The following is a 13,474-nucleotide window of genomic DNA, read 5'->3' on the forward strand; positions in this document are numbered from 1 at the left end:
GCACCTCACAGGTTCAGCTGCTGTTGCATTGCACGATCCATCAAGATCTTGCATTGAGTTGACCATCATTGCTACTGCAGCCGTGCAGGCGGGGTTGCCGCACGCCCCCTGCAAGTGTTTGCAGTATTAGGCTGGTTCCAACGGTGGGTCTGCAGCCCCGGCCCGCAGCCACAGCCGCATCAGCGCCACGTCAGCTCTCGCCAGCCCACTCGACCCCAGCGCTCCATCAGTGAGCCTGCAGCCTCAGCCCACAGCCACGTCAGCTTTTCCATTCCAGACTTAACCATTTCAGAACGCGTTCTTTTATAATTTAAATGGACACAATAACCTCATTTTATTAAATTTAAAAATTCGGAAATTACATAAAATTTCGAAATAAAAATCGAGGACGAAATTTGTGATTTTTTGGAATTTTTTTCGAATTTTTTGGAGTTCAAACGGTCAAAAATGGCTAATTGCAACGGCTAGCTGACGTGGTAGCCGTTGGCCAATCACAGAGCGCCATGTGGCAGCCGACCGGACGCCGGGTCGGTACCGACTGGCCGGGTCGGTATCGACCGGCCGGTACCGACCGCGCGCGGCTCCAACGCCGGTCGGTACCGACCGCCCGGCCAGTCGGTAGCGCTACCGCCCCGCGCTCTCGGTTTCCGCGCTTACCGACCGGTGCGGGTCGGTAGCCGGGTCGGTACCGACCGGCGGGGGTCGGTACCGACCCCGTTGGAACCAGCCTTATACACACATCAACCATTCCACCCATCCATGGAAGAATAAACAAACCATTTGTCTGCCAACCTCCCTTCCCGAGAATCCTATACATTCTTTATACATGTGATCAAGTGGGGAAACTGCCTACTGTGCACCACAAAAGTATTGCCTTTTGATGTTCGTACAGTTAGCTAACTAGTTGAAAACTGGATAAACTGTGCGCTAAAAGTTCATGGAATCCTTAAGAATATAAATACAGGGATATGTAGGTTTGTGCATTCCACCTTTTGTGCCATGCTCACCTCAGTCACAAAGATTCCATTTGTAGTATAATAAAAATCTTAGTACCAGCGTTTCTGAATTTGTTTTTTTCTCAACAGTTATCAATTATCTACTATATGTCTGGATGCATTATGGTATCTGTACTATAGTCTGTCAAAAGTGGTATGGAGGACTGGTGAGAAATCAGAATTTATTTTCGTTAGGGACCAATGCGGTCATGAAGTGAGCCACAACCATTATGATGCGCATTCATTTTCAACTACCTTTACCAGCTTACACTTTCATCATGGAATTTGATCATGGTTGGCATCTTTGGGTTCCGCAGGCTCACAGCTTTCTTGCAAGGAAAACTGCACCCAGTGTTACAGGTTTGCAACCTTCCCCTTTTGGTTCTTGAAATCCATTTGCAATATGTATGTCTATTCTCCTAATGTTTATTTTCAACATTAAAACACTACTATGGGAAATTGTGCTGCCTAAAGTATGGTGTCATGCCCTAAAAACTCGCAAGTCATCTATGCTTAGCTAGCCAGTTAATGTTTACTTTCTCCTCACATGGCACGCTCACCAGCTCCACTCCAAATGCCATGAGCCCATGACCATCTGCAGGGTGGTGATGGACAAATTCTGCCAGTAATACATCACCCCCAATGTTTGACTGCTAACAGTTGTTCAACCTCTCCACTGTTAGTCTGATGCCATGATCACCGATCACATGCCACAGGATACAAGTCCACACCAGATATACAATATACAAATTATAGCAAGCCAGTCAGGGCAAAGCACTAGGCAGTAAAAGGTATTACATTACACTGTTTGATCACCCTCTCAAGTTGCCCCTACTTTGAACAGCACATCTAAGTCAACACCATGATTCATTCTTGATACAGGCGAAACCAGAAGAGCAGAAAAATAAGGAAAGGAAAAAAGAAAAGAAAAGGTAGCAGGACTGCATCACCATTACCATCCTTCATCAACAACCTCTAGATTCTAGCTTTGTAGCAACATCCCTACATGACAACACATCCCTTGGTGTTCTCATCACTGAACATGGTCTCCACATCCCCATTGCTGGCCGGGTAACCAGCGCTGCCAGGATGGGGATGGTAGTAGTAGTTGTAAGGGTTGTAATAGCCAGTGTAGGGGCTGATCTGGGGAGAGGAGTGGTACATCATCTGCGGCTGCTGCTGGGGCTGATGCATCATCATCATGTTGCTGTTCAGGCCCCTCAAATTGTTCATCATCGCCGCCGTCGCCGCTGGGTGATGATGGTACCCCTGCATGCTCGCCATGAGGTTGTTGTTTTGCTGCTGCTGGAGGTGGTGCTGTTGCTGAAGGCCTCCATAGCCGGCAGCAGCATAGGACGGATGGTTGAAGCCTGTGTAGCCTTGGATGCCAGGAGCCGCATTGCCCGCTCCCAGGCCATGGCTCAGGCCCAGCATGCCAGACATGGCACCGGTGTTCCTCTGGGCACCATTGGCCATCTTGGCGTTTGCCGCTGCCGCTGCCGCCATGTTGATCACATTCGCATTCTTCTGGTTCGGGACGCCACCACCCATCTTGGCATTCGCCGCTGCCATGTTGATCACATTCGCATTCTTCTGATTCTGGTGGTGATTGGCTCCGCCTCCAGCGCCGCCATTACCTTTCTTGCCATTGTTGTGGTTATTGTTGACAGCCGCATTGTTGCCGTTCTTGTTCTGGTTCTGGTGGTGGTTATTGCTGTGGAACCCAAGCTGGCTCATCTTGTCCCCCAGGAAGCGGAGCTCCTCCTCATAGTCATCGTCGAACTCGTCATCCTCATCATCATACATGTCATCATCCTCGGAGCTGAGGTCAGCAAGCTGGTGCTTGTTGTTGTGCTGGCTCTTGAACGCCTTGAGGCCCTGCATGAGGCTTCCAACTCCTCCCCCCTGCTTGCCCTGCTCCTTCTGCCCGCCATTGTTGTTCTTGTTGTTGTGGCCATCCTTGCTCAGATTGGCACCTTGCTTCTGCTGCTGCTGATGCTGCTGGTGCTGGTGGTGGTTCTGCTGCTGCTTCTGCTGGTTATTGCCCTTGTGGCCCTGGTTGCCGCCGCCCTTGTGCTGTGACCACAGCTCGGCGTGCTTGCCACCCCTGGTGAGCTTCCGGATCAAGGTCTCGGCGTCCACGTCCCCCGTCACCGAGACCTTGTGGTTGTCCACATCGATGGCCACCGAGTACACGCCTGCACGAGATGCAACAGAGGTTGGTTCACAGGCGGCTCGTGAGCCACGGTAAATTACCAAGCACTGGCCACCTATAACGTTATAGCTAGGGATCACAAGATACGTGGCTTGTGCGGTGAGTGGGGTTGCGATCCAGAGTCCTTTCACGCCGCATACTTGAAAGATTGGCTGGAAATTTCACCTCAACCTGAGGTAAAACTCCGGGGCCTATTTACCACAGGTGTCGGTAAAAATGCACATCAGCTCAAAGCAGACGAAGTGGCGAGCAAGGTTTTGATCCGTTCTGTTCTTTGTTTTTCCTCCGAACTACAATACTAGCAGTGAGCAAATTGGCCTGGGCATTTGGTGCGTGTGGTACATGAAAAGCCGGGATTTCTTGTCGTGTCAACGCATTGAGCAAGACACAGGGTGGTGCCTTCAGTTGCAAGTGGACAAAGCCTTCAGTTTTTATGTCCGGCCAGGAAAAAAGAAAGAAAGATAATTTCCAGTAAAGTGGTTGTGTCAAGAAAAGGGAGAACTGAAAAAACAAGCACCTACCACTAGCACCAGCTTAGAGAGAGCGAGCGCTCCTCTGCAGGAGGCAAAGAAATGGGGGGACGGCGAAACAGCAAAGCTGAGGGGCGTGCTTGCGAGAGAATGGGGAAGAAGTACCTTCAATCTTCTGAAGCAGCTTCTTGACCTTGTGCTTGCACCCGTCGCAGTGTATGTTCACCCTCAGCACATGGTTCTGCAAAGAGCGGGCAAGGCGAAGACCCAAGAACAGTTGCGTCAGCTCTCACTCACGAAGCCACATGTTGACATGCGGAAAGGAGAGAGGAGAGGAGAGGGAGAAAGGAACCTGGATCTTGACCAGCTTGAACTCCTCATCTTTGGTCATTCTGCCCGGGGAGCGCACTGTTAGCAAGTCGCTGCAAGTGCAAGGCTGCTGGGAGGAGAGAGGGCGGGGGGCCGGAGGAGGTAGAGGAGCTGCAGCCGAGCTCGCAGCAGCAGCAGCGGCGGTGGCTCAGTGGACGGGGTGGGGGAGGACTGGAGAGTGATGGAGGTGGTGGTGGTGGTTCTTGTTGTGCCGTTGCGGTGCAGGAGAAGCCACTCCTACTCACTTCCCTCCCGCATTTAAGAATGGGAGGCCGGCTGGGCTGGTCTGGCTGGCTCCTCCCCTACTGCCTGCATGCGCCGTGCGCCCGCCCCCCGCTCCTCGCTTGGCTCGGTCAGACGGTGACGGTCGCTCCTGTCCTGGGCCCTGGCTCGCTCTCGCTATACTACCTCACTGACCTCACTCTCGCTCGCACCCACACCCACATGGCCCGGCGTGGCCTTCTCCTCCCTCGCCCTCCATGCCCTGGGCCCATCGTGCGGTCTCCTCCCTCCTCTCTCGCTGGAATAAAAAAGTGCGGTAAAACCTGGCCGTTGTAGCCCCTCCAGGACTCGGACTCCAGAGCGCGCGTGCGATTTGCAGGCTAATTCATCATTAGGGACCCCCCTGCATAATAATATATAATATACGCGCCTGGAAATTCCAAGTACTACCAGTCTACCACTAACTTTCAGCAGGGTGCAAACTGCCAAGTGGCCATCAAGTAGGGTGGAAATTAGGGGTGGTAAAGGGCCCAACATTTTGAACTAGAAAATCTAAAGATCGGATTTTAAAAGAGCCGGGCTCTAAACATATATATTTTTGAACTAAAAATTTTAAAGGTTTTATTGGGCTGTGAAAAGACCATTAGGGCCATGAGCCATTACCACCCCTAGTGGAAATTGCGAGCGTGCCACGTACCACCAGTCAGCTTCTCCCGCTGCTGGTTCTGCTTCTGTTTGCGACTTTGCGAGCGCTCTCCCTTCCCTTCCCGACGACTTGGCGTGGTGAGGCTCCTCGAAGCAGACGGGGAATAGAGCCGATGGGCGCGCGCGCATGGCAAACCCGTCCGAGCGATGAGTGTGACGTGATCTTTTTTTTTTTTGTGGAGAGGGTGGTGACGTGGTCCTTGGATTGCCGCCGTGTCTCCGCGTGTGTGCGTGATGGGAGGGAGGCCTGCGCCTGCGCGTCGGAGTTTGGGCTCCGCAGCAAAAACGAAAAGTATGCCGCTGCTGCCTGTATCTGAAAAGCGAGGCCAAGGAGGGAGGGAGCACGGAGCACCACGGTCCAGCCAACAAACTACAGTACCGTATTTTTTATCTGCTGCGTTGTTTTCTCTTCAGCCTTTTTTCAGCTGCAAGTGTTGCATGCTGTACGGTACCAGTAGCGTCCCAGGATCTGTTTGTTGTTTGAACTTCCTAAAACAGCTTCTTAGCCTGCAAAATTAGAAGCTTAAACAAAAAGCGAATTTATCATGCAGCTTTGGGAAAGCTGAAAGTCTAGGAAAACTGAGTTTATATGGGAAGAAAGCTTAGTTTGTGAGCTTTGTAAGCTAATCACATCTTCTAAAAACTAGTGTTGGATTAAAAAAACAGCAGCGGGTAAAAAAAACTCAAAAGCTGTAGCTCAAATAAATAGGCTATCACACTCTCCCTGATTAGCTTCCGGTGAAGAAGAAAGAACACGCCATAGCGGCATAGCCTGCCTTGCCATTTTGCCATAGCTGCAGGCTTTATGCTCGCCGTAGCAGTACTGTAGATGAGAAGATGGTGCTGGTACAGTAGTACTACCATTTATACATTTAGGTAGGGTATTACTTGTGCTAAACGTATAGTACGGCACACCAAGATTTTCTAGCCAGTGTGCAGCCAGCCAGCCAGCCATCCATCTTATTTCTCATCTGCCCTCTCCTCTTCAGACTTCAGAGTCATGCCATCGTCCTCGGAGAAAACCGTACTCCAAATCGATGCCCCAGCATTTACAGGGAGCAACGAGACAAGCCAAGTAGCCAACAACCATGGAGCTGTCGCGTTGCTGCATTTTCCATAAATTGCATGTTGCCGCGTACAGTATGCGATCTCTTCGACAGTACGCGCTACGCAGCCATGGAATGCAATGCAATGCAAGGTCGTCCGCACGACGACGACGACGGCAACAGTAGAGAACAGGGCGCACGTACGCCGGGGGATACTAACGTGGGCCCACGTGTCGGTCGCGGAACAGTAGCCATGCCTCGCAGCTCACTGTTCGGGTGCAGTGAGCTGCTTTGCTTTGCATGGAGAGTACAGAGAGAGGAGGTGGTGGTGGGAGGGAGCAGCACTGCAGGAGGCCGATGCGGACGTTTAATACCGACGAGAGGGGGAGCTAGGGGGAAGGGACAGCCGGTGAGCGAGGAGGGGAAGAAGGGGAGGAGGAATTGAAAGCCAGCGAACAGCGACGCGACGGTGACCCTCGCCTCGGCCCAGATCTTTGCTTCACGCCACTGAAGATGCAGGCAGCAGGGGTTCAGGCCGCTGCTCGCCCGGCCCTGCACTGCACCGTATCGGATCTGCTCATCTGCATCGCAATCGATCGTGCCTCGGAGATGGATCTCCCGACGCATCTGCGGGCTGCGGGCGCCGGTGAACTCGCGGTAAATGCTCTGGGTGGGTCTGGGGAGTCGTAAAACGAAACGTGATCCGATCCGCGCCGCTGTACTGTTACTGTACTGCGCTGAACCGTAGATTCCCAGCAGCAGCTGCTAGCGGCGGCCTGCTGCCTTGGTTTGCGAAAGATTTCTGTGGAGATACTAATGCAGCAGCCAGCACTCCAGCAGGGAAGGAAGTGCACACAAGCACTTGAGTTTCGGGTAAGGTCACGTTTAGTTTGCGATTTTTTTTTGGATTTTAGTACTGTAACACTTTTCTAGTTATTTGACAATTAATATTCAATCATAAGCTAATTAAATTTAAAAATTTTGTCTCGTCATTTACAATTAAATTGTATAATTAGTTTTTTTTTCAACTACATTTAATGCTTCATGCATATCTGAAGATTCGATTTGATGAGTACAGTAGAAAAATATTTGGAAACTAAACATGGTCTAAAGAATTCGCATACGGATAACTGTTCCCTCCATTTTTTGTTTTGAAGCGGATAACTGCAGTAGTATCTCCTCCAGTGAAGTTTGCCAGGTGTACAACCAACCCTACGCTCACCATGCCATTTCGCTCCACTCCAATGCATGCGTGCATGCGCAAAGGCGACTAGGCGAGGCCGTGACGGCTAGGAGCCGGCTAGGAGTGGACGAGGCCGGCGTCACTGCTCCGGCACTGGCGCGCCACAGCGGCGTGCCGGCGACGGGAGGGCGATCCAAACTCCTTGATCAGCCAGCCGCTCCTACCGCACTGCAGCCTCGACCTGCATCGATGCTAGATGGGCAGCGCCCTGCTCCCTCCAACGGGTAAAAGGGCGCGGCGGCGGCAGGGAGCCCTGGGAGGCTGGGACCCTCGGCGCGCGGCCGGCCGCGCCTACCTCCAATGACGGCTAGCTGTTGCCCGTGTCCTCGCGCCGCGCAGCCACCGCCCGTCGCCGACGCGGCTGCCTCTGCCTGCCCCCGCTTTGCGCGTGCCCTGGGCTGCCCGCCTGCCCCTCCCGGGGCGGTGAAAGCCGAGGGAGGGCAGGGTAAAAGCGAGCTGGGGGACGACCCGGGACGTGCAGCCGCGCGCGTAGGGCCCGTGACAGCACCCAACAGCAGCGAGTGAGTTCGTGCTGGATTTCGGGGCTCGCCCTTGGCGTCTCCCCGTTGGCCGCGCCCGCGCACGACTGCACGAGAGGGGGCTCTGCTTCTGTATCGTGCCCGTCCCCGCCATTACCCGCGCCCGTACAAGCGCGTGCCGACACGGCCTGCCTCCGGGCCGGTTTCGCCGTGCAGGCGGGGCGAGCCGGCGGCGAGGGCGAGCCAACAGCTCGGCAGAGGGGCTGTCCCCCCGTGGCACGGCGCGGCGGGGCAACGGCTTCTCGTAATCCCGGGTTCGGACCCCCCCTGCAGAATGCCATGCCATCCGTGTGACACGCATGCCATGGATGGCTGGTAACCCCTGGTGTTTAATGTTTTGATCCGGGGGAAAACAAAAAGGCTCTACTCTGTTGGCTAGTCGATTGCAGAGGTGATGTTGGTTCGACCTGCAGGAAGCCAGCACTCACTTTTTCACCACCGGGCGCACGGGCAGCCGCTGGTTCTCTGAACTTGGTTGCCGGGGAATTGAAGGTGATTTGAAAGGTCAGCAGTTGCAGGAGTGTCGATCTGGGACGAAGGGAAGCGTGCCAGTGTGAGACTCGTTTTGTGCGAATAAGTCCTGCTGAAAAGACGCCACAGCATGCCTGCATCCTGCACGAAGCTACGAGTACTCTCCATTGGCTGTGTTTACATCTCCAAAATTTGACTTGAAATTCTAAAATTTCCATCACATCGAATCATTAAATATACCAAAAGACGCATACAGAGTATGAAATGTAGGTAAATAAAATAACTAATTTCACAGTTTAGATGTACATTTCGAGACGAATCTTTTGAGCCTAGTTACTCTATAATAAGAAAATATTTATCATAAATAAAAGAAAAGTGTTACAGTGTTTTTCAATTCAGAACAGTGTCAATTTTCAAGATGTAAACACAGCCATTGGCGCGTATAATTCGGCAGTCCCGTCCGAGCTGTTCCAGAGCCGATGGGACCGATTGCTGAGGTTCTGATCCGTGATCTCTCGCTCGGTGTCGATGTGACCGAGGGTCTCGGCTTCGCAGGAGGATAACAGCAACAATTCAGACGAAGAAGCACCATGATCATAATGCATGGTCTCTCCTCTCAACCTCGGTTCAAGGGTGTGCTCGTCGTTGATGCCGTCTGCTCTTGCTGGGCACTTTGGTCTTAAAAAAAAATACCGTCCGCCAATAGCTGGACATTTGCCTGTGAAGTGGCAGTGTTTCTTTTTACTGTATCGTACAACACCGCTCGTGTTCAATCAGGTGAAACATTTTTGCGGTAACATCAGGCGTGTTCGCACGCAATCGTCGATCAGAGGTCGCCCCCACAGTAGTAGCGTGTCCGCAGCCTGAGGTGAGCAGAGCAGCTAGCCAGCTAGTGAGCTCAGCGCCGAACAGTGGCAGCGTACGGGGGGCAGCGCCCTGCCCGGTGCCCACATGGAGATGCAGATGCCGCACGCAACACGTGCAGCGCTCTACAGTCTACACCGTAGGCACCCGCAACATCCATGGTAGCTCTTCATACGGATGGCACGTTCGCATCGGTAGGAGCGTGGGCGCCGCTGCGAGTCTGCGACGTCGCTGTTGGGATTTGGAGAGCGTGTGTGTGGCCTACGGTTTTTTGGTGTTTTCCCGCACTCCGTAGACCCTGCTTTGTTCTAACGAATTTTTTTGGAGCTGGTCGGAGTCACTGCTACAGGAGTAGTACAGGATTGGAGTGCTGGCGATTAAGAAAGAAAAAAATTGCAACACACATGCTGTCATCACTACTGGTGGAATTCACCCTGCTAATAGTTTGGGTTGAAATGAGTTTAATGGATTGGGTTTTGATATTAATTGTGTTTGGGTGGATTTAAATGAGTTGTATCAACTAATGGGGTGAGGTGGAGTGTGTTCTATATAAATATGAATTGGAGTGGTTTGAAGTGGGCTGAAATGGATTTTTTATACAAAACAAAACAGTATGATTATATATAAATATCGGTCCGTAAGATCCGAACCTTAGAAATAAAACATCGGGTTCACATTATAAAATTTTATCGAAATCAACTAAAATTTGTAAGAAATGGCTCGATATGACTAGCCGCTATTTTGTGCAAAATAGTGGGCTAGAATTACACATGAGTCACACGTCAAGAGCCGGACCCTAGAAATAAAACCTCGCGTTCACACTATAAATTTTTATCAAAATTAACCGAAATTTATTGGAGATGACTCAGTATAACTGACAGCTACTCTGTGCAAAACGGTGTGGCAAAATCTACACTATAATTTATTTTGGAGAAACGGGTTTTTATTGGATTGTTTTTTTTAACGAACGGCACTCTACGAGTGCGTTTCTATTGATATAGTAGAAAAATACAAGATTGCGGCCCTGGGAGGCCATAGACAGGAAACAAAAAGAAAAGAAAACATCAAACTCGTCCGATTGGATTGTGACGTCAACACGGGTTACCGCTCAACTATACTCACTAGCCGGTTAGATTGGGACATCAACACGACCAAACTCTATTCACAACGACGACAGAGGGGAAAAAGCACAACCGCAGCTTTCACCTACCATCACACTCTTGCGGATATCGAAACAACTGAAGTGTTCTAGCATTGATAGAGGAGCAGAAGAGACAGACACCACCACACCACGAGGCCACTGCCGTGCAGGACCCAACACCGCAGTGCTGCTGCACCCAAACCGACCGCCCGATGGCATGAAAAACACCAAGTCCGGAGCAACCCAACGCGCGGGGGCCTCGCCACTTCCGCCATTGGACGTCACTCTCACGTGCGCGGGGACCTCCAATCCGCCACTCAGCACGCCTCTCTCGTGTGCGGGGACCTCCAACCCGCCATACGGCACCACGCTCCGTACTCATTTCAAGAATTGCCGTCGAGGCAACAAGAAGAGGTGCCCGACGCTCCCGGGAACTGAACCAAGCCGCCAGACCACCGCCGTGGTTCGAAATCATCACGTTACTTTCTCCCTCGCACGAAGATACCGCCCTCGAGCCAGAAGACCGACGATGCCGCCAGACCGCACCAGAAGGGTTCAGCCGTGCTGAGCACCCCGCCGCGATCCGCTGCAGGCCAAGTCGTCACTGATTGTCGTTGCCGCTAGCGCCGTCCTTTAAACGCTGTCCCGCACCGCACTGGAGACTGCCACGCAGCTCCAGGCACCGCGGAATGCTGGAAGCAGGCGAACAACAGCCGAGTGATGACCTCTGGCCACCAACAGAAGAGCAGGCGTCTTGGCGTGAGGTAGGCAACCCCTTCTCCGCACGTCCTCCGACAGATTTGTCACCACTGGCCGAAGTAAATCGCGCCGAACGGTGTCTCTAGAGACGACGCCTCCAAGGAGATCACGACGTCCACAGGTGCCGCCGTCGCTCGTCTAGGAGCTGGACCGAGTTTTCACCCAGAGACCTCGTGCAGGAAGATTGCAACTTCAAAATGATTAATAGTTTGGATTGTAATCATAGTTTGACTAATAGTTTATTATATCATGAGCTGAAATGTTTGGGTTGGATTGGTTTGTGGTGGTGGTTTGGAGTGATGTAGGTAATATTAATTTCTCTAATGAGAATGAATTGGTGTGGATATAGTTTGGTTTTGAGCCTATTTGTAGAACTAGGTGGAATTTGCACGGGAGCCGTGAGAATTCTTAGAGCAATGCAAAGTAATGGGGTGTTTAGGAACAGGGACTTCAAAAAAGTCCTAGAGACTTTTTAGTATTTAGAAGTATTAAATAAATATTAATTATAAAACTAACTGCAGAACCCTGGGGCTAAACTGCGAGACGAATCTAATGAGGTATCTTAATCTATGATTAGCGAATGGTTACTGTAGCATCACTGTAGCAAATTATGAATTAATTAGGCTCATTAGATTCGTCTCGCAAAAAAGCACTCAGCTGTCAAAAAACATTTATAAACAGATTTTATTTAATACTATAAAATAGTAAGATTCCTTTTGATGTGATAGGGACTTCTGAAAAAAGTCCTGGAACCAAACAAGGCCTAAATTTCGCTGGCCTAGGCCGGTAGCCCTTTCCATCCGTGACAGCGGAGGCCGCGTCTGCCTCTAGCGCCCTGTAGCAAGCAAGCCAAAAGGACTCGACTTGAGAGATCCCAAGTACACGGCGCCTTTTACGCTTTGTTTAGGGGGTGTTAAGTTGGTGAAAAAATTTAGATTTGAATACTGTAGTATATTTTGTTGTTATTTAATAATTAATATATAATTTTAGATTAATTAGGTTTAAAAAATTCGTCTCGTGGTAATCAGTTAAATTATTTAATTAGTTATTTTTTTAACTGTATTTAATACTTTATCTATGTGTTCGAAAATTTGATGTGACATATTTTTTTCACAGACTAAACGCAGCCTTACTGGTGCTGCTGCCATGCACAGGTCTTTTCGACACAGTTACGACGTGCAGGTGCAGCACCGGTGGCGTCGCAGGGCCGCGGTACAAACAAAAACCGACGCACCCCCTGCTGCCTTCGCTGCACGGCGCTGCACGAACCAGGCGTGGCGTGGCGCGATCGACCGAGCGGTCGGTCACTCGTGGCCGGGCCGCCCCATCAAGGCGTCGAACACGTCGCGCTGCTGTACTTGCCCCTCGTGTGTGTGATTGCAACAGCACGGCAGCAGCGGCAGAGGGCTGGAGGAAGGATGCGACGACGCCGGCGACGACATGTGGGCGCGTACGTGCCCGGGTCGGCGGGACGGCGGCGGCGACGACATGCGTACGCGTACGCGCGTGCGGCGCGCCCGTATCGACGGGACGGCGGCGACGACGACGACGCCCGGCCCTGTTGCGTGCGGACAGGCCGGTGAGGTCACGGAGGAAGGCAGTGCACGTGGGCACCGGGCAGGTCTCTGTCCTTGTGCCGGCCGGGTGGTAGGAGCACGAGTAGGAAGGTAGGTGGGGAGCTGGACGAGGCTAGCATTGAGGCTTTGAGGCGCACTGTTGCATGCGGTGCTAGTATACTGCGCGTAGCAGATATAGGCTTTTGTGGTTTGTGCACGCAGGCGTGCCGGCCGGCGAGCGCGTCGGCGTCGGCGTCGCTTTCTTTCCTCTCCGGCACCTCCTCGGCCCCTCGCCCGTCCTTCGCTTTCGGTGCGCGACGCGACGGCCGGGCGTTCGCGATTGGGCGGCGACGTCATGATGCGGCCAAATCCAATCCAACCGGCAACCGTCCATGGAGCGCCAGCCAGGCTGCCACCGCTAGCTTTTCCAATGGCGACCAGCGAGGCAGCAGCCCGCAGGCACTGCTATGCTGTTGCGGTAGCCGGCAGGGATGCGCCCGGGTGGCATGCTTGCTTTGGGCCGGCGTCAAAAGGCGGGCGCGCTCATGATCGGCCAACGGCCGGCGAGGCGGTGCCGTAACATACGGTTGAGGCCCGCCGATAGGACGGGCCGGATGGAAGCGGCCACTTGGATTCGTTGGCACCCGTCACATGTCAGGTGGCCCAATTCGATCGAAGGAGGCCTGGCATCCCGGTGAGCACAGGAAACAGCACGGCCCACCGGGATGCTGGCCGCCGTTTTGGGCTTCGAAGCGAGTCGGCGCCCTGGCAAGCCGGGCCAACCACGAAACCTAATTTGACGAAGCCCAAAAAAAGATGTCCAACAGGTGAGCACTGAGCAGCGTACCAAAAGCACAGGCGCACAGCAAGGAAATGAAC

At 52.4% G+C, this 13,474-nt stretch overlaps 1 protein-coding gene and 1 long non-coding RNA gene across 2 annotated transcripts; one reads left to right on the forward strand and one right to left on the reverse strand.

Moving 5' to 3' along the window:
• The first annotated feature begins 730 nt into the window (after positions 1 to 730).
• LOC120673800 lies at positions 731 to 1,908 on the forward strand. The gene is made up of 2 exons (XR_005674851.1): positions 731 to 1,355; positions 1,559 to 1,908. It is a non-coding gene; the product is annotated as an uncharacterized LOC120673800 (long non-coding RNA).
• Positions 1,731 to 4,303, reverse strand: LOC120673799 (heavy metal-associated isoprenylated plant protein 32-like). The gene is made up of 3 exons (XM_039954809.1): positions 4,033 to 4,303; positions 3,846 to 3,921; positions 1,731 to 3,193 (listed from the first exon to the last, which is right to left on the reverse strand). Exons 1-3 carry the CDS (start codon positions 4,069 to 4,071, stop codon positions 1,998 to 2,000), a joined length of 1,311 nt encoding a protein of 436 aa, XP_039810743.1. The 5' UTR covers positions 4,072 to 4,303; the 3' UTR covers positions 1,731 to 1,997.
• Between the last annotated feature and the right edge of the window lie 9,171 nt (positions 4,304 to 13,474).

This window comes from Panicum virgatum, chromosome 5N (genome assembly GCF_016808335.1).
Source record: "Panicum virgatum strain AP13 chromosome 5N, P.virgatum_v5, whole genome shotgun sequence".
Lineage (NCBI taxonomy): Eukaryota > Viridiplantae > Streptophyta > Magnoliopsida > Poales > Poaceae > Panicum > Panicum virgatum.